At 35.3% G+C, this 20321-nt stretch overlaps 1 protein-coding gene, 1 long non-coding RNA gene and 1 other non-coding gene across 3 annotated transcripts in view; 2 read left to right on the top strand and 1 right to left on the bottom strand.

Annotated features, from left to right (window-relative positions):
* Positions 1-15625, bottom strand: part of LOC117122673 — a 21606-nt gene extending 5981 nt beyond the window's left edge. Inside the window, exon 1 of the long non-coding RNA XR_004447733.1 lies at positions 15563-15625. This is a non-coding gene — a long non-coding RNA (uncharacterized LOC117122673). The remainder of the gene's footprint in view (positions 1-15562) is intronic.
* Positions 2100-2173, top strand: Trnat-agu. The gene has a single exon. It is a non-coding gene; the product is annotated as a tRNA-Thr (tRNA).
* LOC117122670 (D-ribitol-5-phosphate cytidylyltransferase-like) overlaps positions 15126-20321 on the top strand; it is a 9698-nt gene continuing 4502 nt past the window's right edge. Inside the window, exons 1-4 of the mRNA XM_033268356.1 lie at positions 15126-15337; positions 16174-16453; positions 18279-18428; positions 18671-18775. Coding sequence (XP_033124247.1) covers positions 15207-15337; positions 16174-16453; positions 18279-18428; positions 18671-18775 — 666 coding nt within the window. The 5' untranslated portion in view covers positions 15126-15206. The remainder of the gene's footprint in view (positions 15338-16173; positions 16454-18278; positions 18429-18670; positions 18776-20321) is intronic.

The raw sequence follows: 20321 nt of genomic DNA, 5'->3' as shown, positions 1-20321 counted from the left end.
TTAATAGTAGGCCTATGATTAAAAAAAACCTAATAATTTTGTTTAAATTCTTTGTTGCTATACAACCTATTTGGATATGTTTATATCATCATGATATATCTAGGCCTAAATGTAATCTCATAATTTACACTCTACCAAAAAGTATGCATTACGTCATTGTTTACACATAATTTAAGTTAACTCACTTCGCGTTAGTGGATACCCATCTCCAGGCTATTTGAATTGATCAAATAAGACAGCTCCTAATACGAATGTTATATGGGGAGTGCCAACAAAAATTATCAAATGTATTGCATATATTTGCTTATATTAAGATCAAGCAAAGTTCTGTGTTCTGTAGGCTATGAAGTGCTCAGCTCCCCACAAAACGACAGTGTGTAAAAGCATACGCGAACACGTGCGTATGTGTGACAACACGTGTGTTGTTTGGACTCGCGTATTCCTGGCTCTTTTCTGATTGGACATTTGTTAAGTTTACTTGAGACTCCGGAAAGGTCTATTAATTACAGATGATGTATCTTGACTGATCATCTCAAACCTTTGACTTGTAAGTAGTTCTATTTTCCGAATTACATTTGGTAGATTTTGTATCAAGCATGTTGAGTTGGGGATTTTATGTTTGTCACTGTAACAACTCCCTGGTTTAAAGATGTTACTAATTGTATTTTGCTACTGTCCCTAATGAAGCGTCTATTTCCTGTGGATGTGGTTTTCGAAGTCGCTTCAAAAATTATTCTTTATGGTTGAGTGAGTAGGTCTAGGCCTATGTGATGTTAGGCTACTCGTTCGACCAAACGAAGAGAAATAATCATCCCATTGATTGCGGGCCAGGATAATAGGCACTTTTAAAAGCTGTAATCTATCGGTGTGTCAACACATCATTAAAAATGTTGCCTTGGACAGGTGTTCAAATTGAAACGCTCTCATTAAACTTAAAACACTCTTGTAAGCTGGCGGCATGGGCCTAGGCCTAATAATACATTTCGAGATTTATGTTCATATCGTTTTATGTTATATTGAAATAGTAAACAGGGCGGTACACGCACAACGTAAAAGTATGAGAAATGGGAAATATTGCAGGTATTGGCAAAAGGTACAATTACATTACATTCTCTTATATAGCGCTATCAGGCAAAAAGCAACTCAGATGAAACCAAACAGCACAAGGCGCCCGGACAGTATTAAGGTGCTCAAGTAACGTTGCATCAGACCTAGTCAGTACCTAATCTCAAGGAAAGAATAACTATAAATATAATAAGGGAGGCTGAAATACGAATGTGTGGTAATTTGTTCCAGTACAGGTAATGTGGTAACACATAAGAACATGTCTACACTCTGCTGATGTGAAGTTGTGAAAGTTGACTGGTGGGCAATCCTATGTAAAGTGATTTCAGATCAGATCCCGATCTGAGCCATAGTGTAATGTTGTAAAAATTATGTTAAATTTCATTCAATAGGCCCATATAATTGTCCGCAGAAGTACAATTCAGAGCTCGATTAAATTAGCCTTAAATTCCACACCAACGACACGATAGGCGTCACTAGTTAACACTATTTGCCCGATTATTATTTCAACAGATAATAGTTCTTTTTTTTATTTTTTTATAAATCACTTTGTTTGTTTAGATCTTCTATTTGTAGAAAAATGGTTTTTTCGATGATTGGATCTATAACAATAATCACATATATCCCGTAAGTGATTAATTGGATATTTAATTAAATCAGCATCATTGTAACACAATGGCGGTTGGTTTTTTTTTTCTTTTTAAATTGATACTGGTTGGTTAAAGCGCCCATCTATTATAGTAAACAGGATCCCCGCTTCAAATTCGGAGGTGCCTACTTATATTAGGCCTATAAACTATACATACCTCTACTTCATTGTTACTTTTTGTTTGATTTAATCAATAAAATTCATGTTTATTTAAAATGTTATTCTACTTATCCTCACCCCAACACGTTTCTATTCGAGGCGACGAACTATAGAAATGAATTCTCTTCAAATATCGAAATTATCTTGTCAATAAAAATCAGCCGATACGTGTCAATCTGTTTTCTATAAAGCTAAAATTCCTAGTGGCGTAATTATAACTCATATCGGCGCTGTGGCTTAGTTGGTTAAAGCGCCTGTCTAGTAAACAGGAGATCCCCGGTTCAAATCCGGGCAGTGCCTTTGTTTTAGAATCGAAAGATATTTTACCTTTATTTGATTTTGTTTAATTTTATACGCTACATTTAAAGGTTAAGAAAGTATAATACATACTCCAAGTATTGAATATCCTGATGATGACATAATTAATGTCGAAATATTGAATCCCAACACGATGGCGTGTATTTCAATACTTGGAGTATGTATTATACCTTCTTATCTGAGATTAATCAGTGGACCTTTCGGTTTTTAAAGGTTAAATGTTAGTTATTCATTTATATTGCGCAAAATACGAGTCTCTATGCGCAGAACAAGTAAGCAGATGTAACTGGAAAAAAAAAAAAAAAAAAGCTTTAATATTTTATTTACTATTTAGGCCTAGTATTATAGATATGGAAATATACTATTAACTGAACGTAATCATGGTTTATTTTGTTTAAAATTGTTGTGCAATATTGATAAATAGCAATAATAAAATGTTAATATAGGCCTAATATATTGATAATCCTAAAATGTTGTCCTCAATCTTGATAAATTTTAATTATATTCGTTGGGGACAAATTTGTGTGGTTTTAGCCAAGCTTTTTGTTTGTTTACAGAAGGCCTAAATTATTTTATATTGCCGCCATTACATTACTTTTTTTTAAAAGTTTGTATTAACCGGCTCGAGAGGTCCCATGCCATTTTGGATTAAAATGGAATTGGATGAATGAACTTAATTTACGTCTGGTTTTCAAGTCTCTATTGTTTAATTATTGTTGAAATTAATCCTGTGAGTTGTCGTAGCATTCTTGCCCGAATGGTGCGGCGGTATAGGTAAAGGTATAATTATTATTCTACGGTGGTCCAATATATGACCAGGTGTTACAGGTGAAACTGCAATCACATTCATCGGCAAACGATGAATAGAAAGGTCAAAATGTAAAAGTAAGACTTCAATACCTGGGACATTTATTACGCCATGGTTAATCCAAGAGTACCGTACCACAGTTCATTTCTGGGAAGATGAGTTCCGACTAAATTGGCATCGAATTCAGACGCTTATTCGATGAAAGTCAATTTGTTGTGCATTGCGAACACAAAGTTGCGGTGACAATGTTTGCTTCAAAACCAACGCCCTACAGTGTATCTACTCAGTTTGCTTTGATATTTTCTTGATTATTATCATAACTATATAGTTTTATTTTTTAATTACATATAGGCCTATTAAATTCACAGTCAGAATCAGTAGTTTATCTGTTTAATAGTAACCTAGCGCAGTCAATTAATATTTGGAAAATATGGGACATTTCCATTCAAAAACAACCCCTTTATCATAGTTAATTACTGATGATTTTCCGTGCATAATAGGTTTAAATAGGCCTATGTAAATAGGAAATATGAATTTAAAAAAAATAATTAACTTACATAAAGCAAGAACTAATTGTTTTGAATTGAATAGAATATTTAAAAATAGAACCAGATATAACAAATATGTCAAAGTCGTGCAACTTTAAGTGTAATTAGTGTACCTCATTAAGAATGGTGTGACACTGTAAACCATTCTGGCAAGGCCTCATGATCTGTGTATCTAACCCCCATTTGCTATTTTACCCGCCTGTCGCTTGCCTGTTTCCTCATGACCAATGTCAATGTTTTGCTTCTGACATTTGGAAAATTAAGGTCGGTCCGTTGGAAATTATTATTATTTTTTTTTATTATAGTGGCCTGGTTATTTCTAGTGTCAATGCTAAACATCACCCACCTGATTTGTAAAATTGTAACCAGGGGTTAACATCAATGATTATCAAAGATTCAATTTTTGAAAACGGACTGAGAACCAGAATGGCTACCCCCAAAACAATTGTTAACATTATTTTGTTTTAACCATTTTATACTTGGCCTATAAAATAAAGTAAAATATAATACTGTACTCCACTAATGTTTCCACAATTAACACAAAATGTATTTCATAATGTGTAGGATTAGGCCTATAAGGAACCCAGTTTGAGTAATATTTTTGGAATTCTAGGGTCGGTCAAACGTCAGTGAATTACAAATTTTGTTTTTTTATCTTATATATAGGCCGACTGAACATCAATGTAAGATGCAAAATATAATACAGAAATAGAAAATAAATAATGATCGATTTCCGTAACACAAACGACATGTAATATTACGCGTGAATCACTTCAAAAAACCAGGACAGATGAAGTAAAACACTTTAATAAATACCGGTTGCCTGTTCATTTTGGCCCCAAGCCCACGAATTCGATCTTGGGTGCTGTAACCTTACATCAAATTCTAATTGAACATTTTACTTCACACTATCTGACATGTTGACTGCTACTCGATCATTGGCAATACATTTAATGAATTACCAGTACTAAATAGGCCTATACAATGTAAATCAATAGAATAGTTATATTATATCTCCATATTATACAAACCAAACTTAACAAAGCGTCTTATAGGGTGGTGTTGTGCCTAGTCTAATTAATGACCATGTGTTTGCGTCGTGGGAAACAGGAGTGCGACTTCTTACTGTAATGCCTAGCTAATGAACATTAAATCGCATTACTTATAACACTGGTCTAATAATATATTATGCAAATAGACAACCAAGAACCTTTTGCTATGAAGTTAAATTTGACATTTCCTTTGGATTTAGAGAAGTGGAACTAGTATCCTACATTGTGAGACAGCCGAACTCCAGAAAGAAACGATGACGAAAATTGTAAAACATTTGGATGGATGGATGGATTTATTCGATGTAAACACCAAGGATAACCCACGAAAGTCCGAAGACTTATTTCTAGGGGTCCTTCTGGTGGCGATTAGGCAGTACACGGGGAGACAACCCCTACTCTTTTCCGAATAGTGTACTGCGTTCTTTAACACTGAATCTCATCTAAAAGAGGGTGCGAATAGTAACTTGCATTAGTCCTCCAGTTGGAACGCACAGGGAGGCATGCGATGGGAATTGAACCGAGGACCAAGAGATCTCCACGGTTTGCGCACACACAGTGGCTACAAAGGTTTCCCGACTGAGCTAACCTGCTGCTGACGTTAATAACAGCGGGAAATTTGGCAATAGGCCTATGTGATGATTTTGCCAGTAGTAGAAAATTCTAATGTTATTATATTTTATTTCAAATCATCATCCAACATTTATCTGCGAAAATTCAATCCAAGATCTTCTTGTCTTAAGGGCAACTTATGATGCAACTTCATGCACATGAACTTAGCAGTGTTTTGGTAGCGAAAATGTTTGAATAGTGCTAGTAAGTATTTTCCCTAGTTATCGGCTACTTGAGACTTGGCTGTCCTTTTTGGTGGTTGGCAATGGTGCCACGGTGTTGGCTTAGCAGACACTAAAGGCGACCTTAATCCTGTAGTTACGAATGTCATAACAATCGAGTTGGAAAACACTAGCGATGACACACAATGCTACTGCATTTCAGTATTTTATTTGCAACTTGAATGAATTACCGCTAAATTGTACTTTATACACATGTCGGAAAGGATGACAGCTGTCGCTATCTGCAATCAAAGTTAATCCGAATACCTTTCTCTGTTATTTTACACCGGGAAGTTTAGCTATAGCCTACATTGATATCCATTTTGTTTAATGACAATAGTAGGCTTAGGCATATCCAGAAGACATCACACATTTTTTACTGAGTTGAATAATTTTTATTAAGACTGTCTGGTATTCATTGTAATAGGCTAGTATTTTATATTTTTTGAATTGTTAGGTGAACGTGCCGTCGTCTTGTAGACGGGTGCTACCGTGTATGCTCAAATAAATTGATTGATTTCGGGTCTATTGGATTTAATTGATCATTTTAAATGTTATTTAAAGTTGCCATTACACTTTTGTGGTAGATCTATTTTATAGATACATTTTTTCGATTCAATGTCATCTGATGAGGATAAAATTGGGACTTTCCGTTCCAGTAACTACATTAGGGGGCAGTGATCGGCACCCACGGGGCAGGGGTAGATCCACAGATGTCCAAAAAGGGGGCCGAAAGGGGGCCTAAAGTTGGGCCGATGGAGACAACACTGTCCTAGGGGGTCCGGGGGCATTCCCCCGTGAAATTTTTGTGTTCTAGACGCCCGAAAATAACATTTGAGGTGTTCTGGGCTTATATTTTCTTCCTTGTTTTTTTTTTTTTTTTTACCTCCCAAGGGGGGGGGGGGGCGGGGCCGGGCCGGTCCCCACTAAATCCGCCCCTGCGGGGCGTGCTTATTTTCGACACTCAGGGATTTAAAGACTTGATCAATAACATTATGAACATTTCGCAGTTAAAAATATTACATTTTGCTCAGTGATAGGCCTATATTTATCCCAATTACAATTTCACCTTTCTAAAAAGGCGCATCGGTCCGAAACTGATTGAAGATAGGCCAATCCGCCCCTGGCTTAATTGGAATCATGTTTGAAAATATTGTAACCGGCAGATCAAGTTGTGTTTGAACGGTAGCTGATGTAATGTTATCCGCATATCCGTTACACTTGGACATATCTATCATCCTTGATCTATATAATCAGAATTATTATTAATTCGTAGAACTATTAAGCAATTTCCCGGCCATTGAGGTTTTTAGCGGCATTGTTCTGCTGCAAGTGAGTGAACTCCAGGCCCCTTAATGAGTCTCTGCATCTATGATCCAACCATGATCCAACCATTGTATGTGAAGCATGTCAATGTCTTGTGGGAGGATGGCTTCAAAGTATACCACGGGCTCTTTAAATATTGGCTCAAAAGCATGCCATGACTTATGCGGAGAGCTCAGAAGCATGAGAAGCATAAAGAGCCCTTTCGAACTCTCTTGGTTGCTCAATCTTGCTCACAACGTGGCATATTATGATGCACGAAGTAAGTTTTAGTTACCAGTTAAGGCGTATGATTTCAATCGTAAAATATTTATTTAAAATGGAAAACCAAATAATTTTTGTTCAAACTATTTTACGTCGTTAAACTGTCAGCAACACTGCATTTTGATGCGTTGCGCCAACATTTACATAGACTATGATTGTGATTTTTGCGAAGTGAATTATAGGTCTACAAACGAACAATAGTCCAATCTTGCAATGGCTTGTAAAATAGGCCTAGTCGGTCACGTCCGTCGTTCCTTCAGAATGTGTTTTTTTTTAAATCAGACCCGCAACATTGACCTCGTCATGGAAATTATATTTTTCATGATCTCAATATTCTGGTGACTATGTGCATTGTAATCTGAACACAAGCTCGGAGGCTTTTAAGTGGAGATATTATCTCTTAATTAGGTATTGTACGTAAGTCTTTGGAAACTAATATGGCTACTTACGACGAGACGTGCTTTCTGGATTTTTGAGTTTTTTCCTTATTGAATTTGCTATAAAAAAACAATCTTCTGTCTAATTTCCCCCTCCTTCTAATGCTGTTTTAATAGGTCATTATTCTGAAATTAGTGCATAGTGCTGTGCCTACCTTTGGATGTATCCCCGTAATTTCACATCTGTCAAGAGGCATATAATAGGCTTTATTTCCGTCATATTATTCAGAACAATCCACTATGTCTTACTCTACAGCGGACAGACCTTATCAAATCTTTCTCTTTACATCCTCCCTGGAATGTCTATCAGGTTGCCCCACTCATTCCCGCTTATTTTGTAATTACCTCTTCAAACTTAACGTGAAAAAATCATGACGTATAGTTTGGTAAATGTAATGTACCGTACTGTAGGCCTTATAACTCCAGGGTACCGTACTTAAGACGAGAAAAGAGGTGATGAAAGAAAGGTTGGTGGTTTGGTTAGCCTATTGATTGTTGTTATTTTCTACAATTTCAGGGGCGGATCCAGAAATGTTCTGACGGGGTGGGGGGCAATATGTAGTCCACACCCACCTGAACCCCACCATGGTTGGGGCTGATATGGGGGCTATTTTAAGAATCGGACCCTCTAGACGCTCGGACAGAGCACTCTCCGATGGTAAAAATGCTTTTTCAAAGCAGTGTTCCTCCTCGCGGCAGGAGCTTCTTCCCGACGGGAGCTATGCTATTCACCCTCCATTAGACACCCCTCCCCTCACGGGCGTCGCAAAGTTCTATCATGGACTTATAGTGTATACTGGGAGTCGCAAAGTAAATTATGATCATCGCACCTCTAGATGCACGGAAATGGTACTCATTCAGACTTAAAATTTTAATACTTTATCTTATTTTTAAAAAAAAATTTCACATGTATAGGCGGTCCTGACCGGCTGCGCACCCCATCCCGACTGGGATTAATAAGGTATGATATGTCCTACAGTCGATGTCAGAGATACGTTATCTGTTGCACTTGTAGTAGTTAAGTTAAGTTGCAAATTACAAGTGAAATAAATGAAATTTATCAACAAAGCCTTTGGATCAGGGTGTTATAGAGCGAGGACGGGTAGGGGTCCCTGTGGACGCTGCACAAGAGGGTATATGCGTACGCCACTGAGCACTGATAGCTGTTTTAGCTGGGTACTAGGCCCTACATTCCGTAACAATGGTTAAAAAAAAACCGTCTTAGGTCGGGTGTCTATAAAAGACTGAAGACCCAAAAACGAAGACCACTATTTTTCTCCTTTATTTTGATGATAATACGCCAGGCTGTCACAAAATCAAAATTACGAAATTTTTTGTGCGTCTGTTTGACGCACAAAACACATTTTTTCCCTCTCAATCGTGATGAAATAATGATATAGGTACTTTGCAACTGTTTTATGATGATTTTGAAATACTTTCAATAAGATAATTGAGAAATAATTGGAGGTCTTTGTTTTTAGGGTCTTCGGTCTTCGTTTTATAAACACCCGTCTTAGGTCTTCTTCTTTTGGCCTTTTTTATACATCCAGATTTATGAAATCGTTGGAAAAAAAATCGGCGTCGGTGATATAGCGTTGTGTTCGTCGTCAATCAATAGAAAATTTAAAATTAGTGAGTGGTAATAATCGATCTCTCCTTTCGCCCACTGCTGGATCCGCAACTAAACTCATGGGTACACTTCCCTTTTTCCATCTTCCCTCCTCTCTTGTTTCTCCCTCTTTTTTATTTTTCGGCGGGACTGACGGTGGGGGGGGGGGGAAATCCGCCCCTGAATTTGTGGTCATCAAATCAGTATAACTGAAAAGAAAAATTCAACAAATAAAACATTTTGAAATACGTGTAGTGCACATAATACGGTTCTCTCCAAGTGAAAAGCTGTTAGGATATTGTAGGAGTCGGCCAAGTTGTAGTAGGGCCTATGATTAACTGTTTAAAAGCACGAGTGACCCTTGGCCTAGGCACCTGTGACGATAGGAATAGACCTAATTGGCTATGTTGACTACACTCAATCATGATAAAAGATCAATCAATGTAAGAATTAATTTAGTAGTTATTGACACATGTATGACGTCATATTTTGATAGAGCGCTTGAAAATAGACGGAACGCAGTCAACAGTATGGACAGCTCTTTGACATATCACCACCCCCCCCCCCATTGCTCTTCACCTCACGTGTGACTTTCTGGCCTACAAAGCATGTATGAGACGTGCAAGTGTCTATCGTTCAACATTGATTTGTACAGTATATGCATTTGTTTAATATTCAGAATAAGTCTCGATAATAATTATTCAATTACTGAATTAACACTAACGCGGCTCTCTGATTCAGAATTGAGTCACTTAATTCTAAATCGGTAAAGGAAATAGGCCTGCTCGTGATATTTAATAGCTCTACTCTTTAATATTTTGAAATCGTTTTCAAACGAAAACGACACCTTTCAGAATATCAGTTATGAAATTAATATCTGTTTATACAAATGGTGACTAGTTGGTATGCGTCCAGAAGCCATGTGTTGTCATACCAAGCCTATCAATTTCATAAAGAACGCGTACAAGTACTTACAGTACTTGTAACTCTGTAGGGAGTAGTGCATTAATGTGCGATATGGTAACGGTAAAAATTCCGTACAAACGGTTGTGAGTGTTAACAATTACAGTATTGTGTTCAATAATAAACGAATTCCGCCTAATGAGCGTTCATTTAATTACTTGTATGTGTCAGATTCTGCTTGTCATATGTAATCATTTTTAGAGTTAATAAAATAGCCTATCATTTTAATTCATTTTCATCTTTTATTTCGGAATTGCATATCCATAAAATAAAAAAAGAAACATATGTTGATCAAAAGTATTAACACTATGTAAAGAAATTCTAATAGGCCTATCACGTTTTAGTCCATGTGCAAATTTCCTGAGAAACTTCAGGCATATACGTGGTCTATCTGCCTACCTGGATCATACCTGGACGTTGAGACGAAACTTCAAAGCTTATATTCCCCCGGGGTTCCCCGGGGTTCCCCTTGCCATAAATCTCATCTTCATAGTATGTATGGTAACACGTAATAGCCACGACCGATTGTTTCTTTGTATAGTTGCACACTTTTTGGCAAGATAGAATAACAACAATAGGCCTAGCCGATAATAAACTCAGGTTTTTCGTCAGCTATTCATTAATCCAGACCCGTACCACAAGGTCGCCACCCCTTACTCCCTCTCCCTTCCTCGATACTTTAAATTAATTTAATCAGGAAAAGCTTGTAGGATTTAATGAGTTGGACTTCAAGAGAACTTTCTGGGAACAGTGCTGTAGCGGATGTTAAACATCGGTAAGTTGTTAATACTTTACATGCATCTGCACTACATGTTTTGCATGGATGAATCTCGAATTGACGTCAACTATTTTTGACAAGTATGCTAAGTTCTAAGGTTGGCCAGGCTGCTTTAACAAGTAAAACAGACAGGTAAAATATCAGATAGGATACAAGATTGATTAGTAAATCGAATAATTGTATAGAATTGGGCTATAGTTAATTAGCATACAAAAAAGCGGATGGCTTTGCTAACGCAACTAATTAGAACACATATCTTCACCGTAGTTCCGAGTTCCATCACCTTTAGACAGCTCCCGAGGCGAGTCAGACGTTCTTGTTTTTTGCGTTTATGTTGAAGCATCCGATTCAAATATCGCTACCACAAACCGAATACATCGCTAACGAATAGCGCATGAGTATATAAAAGATCGGTTGCTATTAGTGACCCCTATATCGTGCAAACAAAAGCGAAGTTCCGGTTAGACCCCGACAAATCCTGTGAAGAATTGATTTCATGTTAAACGGACTCTTAATTCTTCAAACGGTACCTACACGTTTTCGGAGAATTTAAGTTGAGATCCAAGTGGTGAGAAGTGTACATCTATTTTTTTTAAACATATTTATTTTTATATAATTCATTATTGAATGTATTTAAATAAATATCACTCATTATTTACATATATCCACCTTGTAAATATATAGTTCGCATGCAAGCATTAGCAATATGAGATACACCTTAAATTTTTGTTTTTATTTATTTATACGAATTCGACACACATTAGGAAAAAAACAGGTCTGCGCAGAGAGGATGCGTTATGTGCTCTAAAAATCTATATTTATTATTATTATTATTGTTATTATTATTGTTGTTGTCATTATTATTATTATTATTATTATTAAACAATGGATGAAGTGTGCTAGGAAAAAGAGACGTAAAAGTAAAGCCCAACACTCATGACGGTACAGTTATAAGGTCAATATAGAAAATATTATACACAGTGCAATCAAAAAACAGCCGTAATACAAGTCAATGTTACTTCCCTGTGTCAAGATCAGCTGAACGTTCAACATTGAAAATTAAAAAAATTATAGATCGGGTTGTGGAAAGTACTCTGTTTTTTGCTTTGTTTGTTTGTTTTTTGTTTGTTTTTTTTGGTGAGAATTAAAATAGTTTAAAACACGCATTTATTTATTTTACAAGTTATGAATTTGTCCACCTTCTTCTGCAACCATTTCCAACAACTTTCCAAATTCAACATTGGTGGCGCTATCACGTTTCAAAATAATCACGGTAAGCATCCCCCTTTGGCATTGCATTGTGTGACTCCAAGTCCAAATGCTTATCCATTCGAGTTGACGCCGCGGGGTTATTGTAACAATAAGCAATTTACAGTTTTTAAAATTTATATTGGATTTTGGTAGAAGTGTATCTTCAAAGATTACATTACCAAATGTATAAGGCTTTTAAATGTGTTTGCTTAATAATAAATTCGTAAAAAAAAGTGTCGAGAAGGTAACAATTTGGAAATACAGTGCACCTTCTAATTCGAGACCCCTCTAATTGAAGAACCAAATAACAATCTTGTGTTTAACACAAAGATAACCCTATAATTGGATAGCGAACCCCTAGGCCATCCCAAATTTTCAGATACCAAAAGTGGTCTCGAACTGTACTTTTAGAGGCCCGGGCATTGTTCAAAAGCTTGAGCCAAGAGATCAATAAAAAAATCTCAATGAAACGTTAATGAACGCACGTAGACATTGGTAGAACATGCAACGTAGGCATAGGTTAGCATCACATGCACCATTTGACTGTTCTATACTCGGATAAAATTACAAGATGGCTTTGATAACGGTTCCCCCTTAACACCATGCATCAGGCAGCTGCCCCGGCTTATAAATGTCAAATTGTGACATAATAAATTAAATATAAAGTCGACTGGCTAAAATTGACTACATTATAAAGTAGTACTACAGAATTACATAATATTCCTTGATCCACGTCTTTCCCTGTGTCCTCTTCGCAAAACCCGAAGGACATCGAACCATCCTGAGGGGACGACGTGATAGTATAGCCTACCTAACTAATTTTGGCTAATCATGGATAATTAAGGCTAATGGATATAGGCAGCCCTAATCCTCAAATTAACTATCTAAGAGGTTATTAACAAATTCATGTATTTCTTTTATAGTTCTAATCCATTACGGATTAGTTGGCCTAAGAGATTAAGTGTAATCCCATTAAGCCAATTCATTGTATATTACTTCCACATAATACCTCCTGCTTCCACGAACTTTTGAAATGTAAAATATCCTACAAAAAAAAAACAAAAAAAAAATCATTTCATGTGACCTACTCATTTGCTCTATGATCTAATGACCAAAGACGATTCTTTAGGGTACGGTCAAATTACAGTATATTATATTTTTCCATGTTTACTTAATTTGAAATGGCAGAATGATCGTACGATCGAGCCTAATCTACTTGTGGTTACGAAAAAATATCGGGAAGTGTCATGCTAAATTATGTACCGTATTCTCCAAGGAAACAGATGTTTGAAGCTGATTTATTTATTAAGAAAGCAGAAAACAACAGGGCTTGGGTGAGGTGCACTGTAAGAAGTTCTTTTTTTTTTATCTTTTCTTGTCTTTTTTAGGCGATAATAGGCCTACATTTTCACACCATTACTTTTAGCTTAACGTTGCCTAAAAGCAACCTCATCTTTGTTAACTTTTTTTATTTGTGAACATTTATATTTAATTTTGTATACATTTTGACCATGTATATTGACAATACCGTGTGATATTGTCTACGTCAGCAGAATTTTCACATGCCTTTCACTAAATTGAATGTAGTTGATCTTAGTTTTGCTCTTAGTTGCTGACATTAGAACTAATATTATTAATTTGCATCAATGCCTGAGGTGGTCCATTCTTTCTGAAAGGAGAGATAAACATATACCAAAATTGGTCATTAAATGCTTGAATGGCGGAGTTCCCATCTATTTAATTGATGTGTTCGCTCCCTTTGGACAGAGTTCACACTCACAACACCAGATCCAGCCTGGCGGGGTGTTTTGCCCTTCCTCTGACCAGAACTGAAGCTGGCAGAAAACGTTTTGTTTTCCGAGGTAGTGTTATCTGGAACTCTGTCCGAGGGAAATAATGACTCAACTATTTTTTATTAAATGTTTTTGATTGTATGTATTCATTTTTTAAATATATATTTATATTTTTATATTTTTATTGGCGATTTATAATTTTTAACAGTTGGTAGTTAAGAAATTTATTGTTGATCCTGGGCCCTGTGGGAGAGCAGTGTTTAACACTGAACAGGCCACTCAGATTAAAGAAGAAATAAATAAATAAATATTAGAAATGACGACACTTTCGCATTTTCTAACCGTCCCGTTTTATTTCTCTAAGCATTGACCTCGCACAACTTCAACTCACTTTTTCCATCAAAATATAATTTAATTGAATATCTCTTGTTGCCTTAAACGGATACAAGGAACAAAATAATGTTATTGTCCAAAAAAAAAATCCAAAAAATCAGAAAATTATTTCAACTGGCAAATGAAAGCATGGAAAAAAACATTGAATCAAATTAAATTCTATTTAAGTTTATTTTATTTCTTTCTTTAGGCATAATATAGATAAAGCGTATTAAATATTACAAATAGTTTAACAACTAAATAGGCATATACTGTATTCACACACGATTTGACTATATACGCAATATGAAGGGATCACCTAAGATGTTATGAGGCTACATGAAAACAGCTACAGATATCAATATTATCATGGTAATTTATATTTTTTATAGGGCGTTTTAATAGTAATAAGTTGCTGTTTTCCAATCAACCACTGACCCTATACGTATAGGGTCTTAAGCCAAAAAATTACGTAACATGGTAGGTCGGTAGAAAAAGTTTTTATTTAAAAAAAATTACCAAGAATGTGTTTTTACCTAGTAGAAAAAAACATAAAAATACAACAAAGATCAATTTTAAATCTATATTGAAGAGCAAAACTATCGCATAACAATATCGCATCGCCTTCCGTCCAGGCCAGCAAGATAGGCCTATTCCACCCTTTCAGCCTTTTTAGCCCATTAAAAATATATTTCGTTTTAGTAGGAAAAAAAAAGTAAAATGCCGAACATCAATTTCGTACATTTTTGGCCGGCCTTGCTTGGCCAACACAATTTTTTTTTATTTGGTCTAAGTAGAACTAATGATAGGCCTACTCACGATCAATCAGTTAAACTCAACTGAACTTTCATTAACCGCTAGATGGCGCTAATACCGTAATTCTAAAACCATCTGGTCCACCTACACGATACGTTTGTATACAAAACTGTACGTTTCTTTTGTTGACATTAACGTTGTGGTTAGGCTAGGCCTAGCTAGGATAAAACTATGGAGTTCCCTGTTTATGTTGTTCTTCCAGCTGCAGGAAGCGGAGAGAGGATGGGTATAAACCAGCCAAAACAATTTTGTCACATATTGGGTCTTCCACTCATTATTTATACCATTGAATGTTTCGAACGGTATGTATAGCGTAGAATTTTATTTGCATCAAAGAAACGACAGGCTAGGCCTAAGCTAGGTCTTTCTCTAGCCTCCTGCTGGCCTAACCTGATTGATGTACCTTGCTCGCAGCATTATGCTAGACTGTATAGTAGGCCTAATGCTTAGCTAGGCCTACCAGCCTATTTAAGTATTTCCAAATAGTTATATTTTATTGTAAATACAGTACAGCAAACATTTCTTACCGTAATGGATATTTTCCCGCTTGATTACAGAGGCGTTCTCGTCGACAATACTAAAAGTGCTCCTTCTTTAGGGGGAGGGGATGGGCGTTGCTTGCACCTGGGTTGGGAATATGCAACTTGGAGGTAGTACAGTTGGTCACCAACCCTTTCAAGGTCATCACTATACATCTCCCTTTTTTGAAAGACAGGGGACCTCCAGTCATTACCACAATATTCATCCAGTTATAAATATTTATTATAAATTATTTATTGTGTATATTTATTTTGCCATGTACGTAGGCCTTTTATAATAGAATATGCCATTCAGTTATACTGTATTCATTTCAAATTTATTTAAATACCTTAAAAGTCCTTTAGTAGCAGTAAAACTTTAATGTTTACACTTAAAATATGTCCAATGATGTCAAACAACTTCATATGAACAATGAAATACGTATACAACTTCAAAATTTTGAAAGAAGCAAGCAAAATGTACAGTTAGGGGTTGAATACCCGACCTCAAGTTTGGGAAACCAAACCGTTCCCGCTGCACCAAACCACACAATAATGAAATTGTTACAATATTTTAAAATGTAAATATAACTTCTTTTAATATTTCAATTTATTTTCAGGTTACCATGGATAACCAGAATTTTTGTTGTAATTTCATTGGAAAAAATGAACTACATGCAAAGAATTTTAAATGAAAGTGACTTCCAGAAGGTAGAACTTGTAGAGGGTGATTCAACCAGACATCGATCGATTAGAAATGGAGTTAACGCAATATGTAATCCTGATGATAATGAACAAGCAGATATGGAGAAAGGTGTTGTGATTATACATGATGCAGTGCGACCATTTGTTGATGAGGATACTTTAAGGAAACTTACTTTGGCTGCATCAGAGTTTGGGGTTAGGAGTGTTCAATATTACAGTACAATGCATTCCAATTTATTTTCTATTTATTGTATAGACCTCTGTTAAGGAAATGAATACAATTAATAGATGATTGTAAATAAAGAAATGAAATTATTACGGTAACTGTAATATGGCATAATAAATAAAGGATTGTGCTGATTGATGGAGGTAAAAATAAAGGATGATGAAAATGAGGAATAAGATGAATATGTAGTACAATTTGCATGATAGCACAAGTGAAGCTCTGCCTAATAATGTAAACATCTACAATATGTGACCACAGGGATCTTAAGTTAGAAGAAATCCCTTCCTGGAAATCTGGTTAAGGGCACATAGAAAAAAACTATTAGATTATCTCTCTCTTTAAAAAAAATTGATGAGGGTAAAAAAGATCAGTACGTGGGTCTATCCTTCACCCTAAATCTTTCGTAATTTACAGAAACATGCCCACAGGCCTCCACCTAACGTGTATAGTATAATTTATAATATAATAATATGATAAATCTTTATTTGTCCTCAAATGGGCGGAGTCCCTAGGGACCCGCGGCAGCTGCAGTGCAGCGCCACCAAACTTAAACTACAACATACAACGGATACTAGGTAACTTTCCTGTAACGGTTATTCAAAGAGCTGAGCATTTATAAAAGACCCAAATTCAATACTCGAACCTGGGCCCTGGCGTGCGAGAGACAGGAAGCATACCAATCAGCCATATGCTCAGCTCACACCTATTATGTGATTGTATGTAGTGAAATAATGCTTAATGTGTTTCTGGTCACATAAATGTATCCACTTTGTAAAATATTTTTTGCTCATCAACAGCAAAAACAATGCAAAAGGTATACAGGTCTCCCTCCAATTAGAGACTCATATCATATTGACAAATCTCTTATATTTTTTATTCAAATTAGAGACCAAATCTGCACTAAAGACCATGGAAACCCCAGTTTGAGAAGTGGTCATTAATTGTAGTGAGACCTGTAATTGTATACCATTTATCCACCATATGAAGCAGCACTTGTCCCCCATATGAAGCAACACTTGTCCCCCAAATGAAGCAGCACTTTTATTTGTCCCCTAAATGAAGCAAACGGTACTTCAGTTTGCTGGTCCTTGGGTTCATGGGCAACCATGCCAAATGTGCGATTGTCTCCACTCCCTGAGGAATATACTTGCCCTGTTCCCAGTCTCTTTGTCTTTATATTATTTATTACATTTTAGCTTGCTCTTTTCATGTTATTGTTCTGCTTTTGTTTTACTTGTGTGACATGTTCTTTCATTTTGAGGCTTGTGTTGTTATGTCTTTTGTAGTTTTGTCATCTTTTCTTCTATCATTTTTTTACCTGTCCTGGCAATCCTCAAATGTGTCAAGTGTGTCCCTTAATTTTTTTTCCTTTTTGGGCTTGCAAATTTTATCCAATTTTATTTTGCGTATATGTTTTGTGATAACTAATGTATGAAATAAATTAATTTAAAATAAATAAATAAATGCTGATCCATATATTCTCAAACCTTTGATAAATATTTTGAATTTCCTATTTTATCATTTAATTTATGGAAATAATAACCTTAAGTAGTCTCCTTTAAGTGATGCAAGCATTTTTGTGATAAATATAGTTATTGTCAAATTTTCAATAATATATAGGGTGTGCCCTAACAGTGCCCCTGATTCAATGGCCTTATAATTGTATCTTGTTTATCATAATTTTTTCTTTCCAATCTTTTTTCAAACTTCCATACATATATACATATAAGTAATAGACAGTTTTTTCTCATGTATGTTATTACAGTAGTATGGTTTTTTTGCTCATATTTCTAGGCCTCTGGTGCCATACGTCCCTTGGTTTCAACAACAGTTGCAGCTGACGAAGATGGCTTTCTAGACCATACGTTAGTTCGGTCAAAATACCGAGCCAGCCACACTCCTCAAGCGTTCTCCTATCCCATCATAAAAACAGCATATGAAAAGGTAAAATTAAAAAATTATAGCATAGAAATCCTTTTGTGCAAGATTTATTTATGAGCAATATAATGTAAGGTCAGTGACATTGAGTTTACTGTTCAAACATGAAGGTATATTACTACAGTACTCTGTACGTAAAATATAGAAAAAATGTTGAGAGTCGGGTTTTTCTGTTTGCTTGATGTGATGACCCTATGACCTTTGTTATAGGATAATAAGTCAATCAGATTTTCTGTTGCATTTTGTAGATTTCTGAGGATAATTTGGACTTTGGGACAGAGTGTTTGCATCTTGCTCAGGAATATTGCCAAGTAAAGGCAAAGTTAATTGAAGCGCCAGACGATGTTTGGAAGGTAGACCAATCAGACATTATTTTCACAGAGCTTTTTTAATCCGGAAATTTGTGATATAACAGAAGAAATTTAGGAAGCCCTAGAACTACTAGTACTGTACATTATTTTTATTATCATTTTCATTTTAGGTCAACTAACAGAGATAAAAGCTTCTAATAATAAGACAATACTATAATAAAGAATGTAAAAATTAAACACAAATAACAGGCCCCACATATAAAATAATGACAGATGATATTATAATAATGGATAATGGAGACACATTGATCCATTGACAACATACTGACATTACAGTACATTACAAAAATTTAAACTACCAAAACCTATAGATCACATAAATACTTAGATATTTACACACACATAACATCAACACAACCCAAAAGTTGATTTATATTCCTTCTATTTTAAATATGCCTTGGCCCATGTAAATTCAGTATTGTATAAAGAAATTAGAGTAAGCATTCTAGTGTCACTAAGCTGATCAATATTGTTTAACATAAATTAACACCGTTCTAATGGAAATAATCTATTCCATGATCTGAACCTGTCTGCTAGATATATCTACATTCAAAGAGCAATTGATTATTTATATTAAATACAACTGTGATTTTTTTTTTCCAAAAATACCTGAAATCAAATGTACTGTAATATTATACAGTTATTTTTTGAAATTCTACATTTTGTAAATATTTATACATGTAATTGCAAAAAATACCATTATGCACCCAAACTATGATATCAAAAATTATAATAATATTTAGTGTGGTAAAAAAATATGTGTTTATAAAGGTTGTGTTGTAATAACATTGATAGATGGAATTGCAGAGCAAATAGAAACTTGGTCTCTTTGTGATTCACAAAAAAAATTGAACACGAAAAATGTAGCAAGCTACTATAGCACCCAAACCAAAGTACTATTACGCTACAGCGTTACCAACAGCTAGAGATCTATAAATATGTAGTCAAAGGCTCTACAATAGAGAGTAGATATTATATAAGTAATGAATGCATGTTTGTGAGTGCAGTGGAATGGAATGATTTCATTTAATGAAATATGTGAGTATATAATATTCAAAAAGGAGCCTATCCCAATTTATGAATAAGAAAAATGTATTAGACTTTATACAACATGGTGTTTGATCACTGATGCATTCATTGAATGGAACAAAAATATTAACGAAAAGTAACATCAGCTGTGTAGTGTACATTTTTCGTTGAATGGATATTGTTAAATCAAATGGCAAGAATCTAAATATGTGCTGTACCAGAGACACCAAGCTGTGTAAAAACCAATAAATATGTTCAGTATACTTGAATGTACAACATCAATAACTTTTAGACATTATTTACAATCATGATATAGTCAAAATACACAAAAGCCTAGTTTACATAAACAAATTCTGAGCGTATGTCTAACATAAAACATGTGGGTAGCTTCCTCATATCGACATAGTTCATTTATTTATTCTGTCCTTTTACTGCATGCACTTTCAGTACTTGTGTATTGTTTTTCAAAGTGGTACAGACAGTTACTTACATATTAAAC

The sequence above is a fragment of the Anneissia japonica genome, unplaced genomic scaffold (assembly GCF_011630105.1).
Source record: "Anneissia japonica isolate Jap-2015-1 unplaced genomic scaffold, ASM1163010v1 scaffold287945_len1679841_cov205, whole genome shotgun sequence".
Classification (NCBI taxonomy): domain Eukaryota; kingdom Metazoa; phylum Echinodermata; class Crinoidea; order Comatulida; family Comatulidae; genus Anneissia; species Anneissia japonica.
The sequence above is the reverse complement of the archived record's forward strand: the minus strand, read 5'-3'. Positions and strand labels throughout refer to the sequence as shown.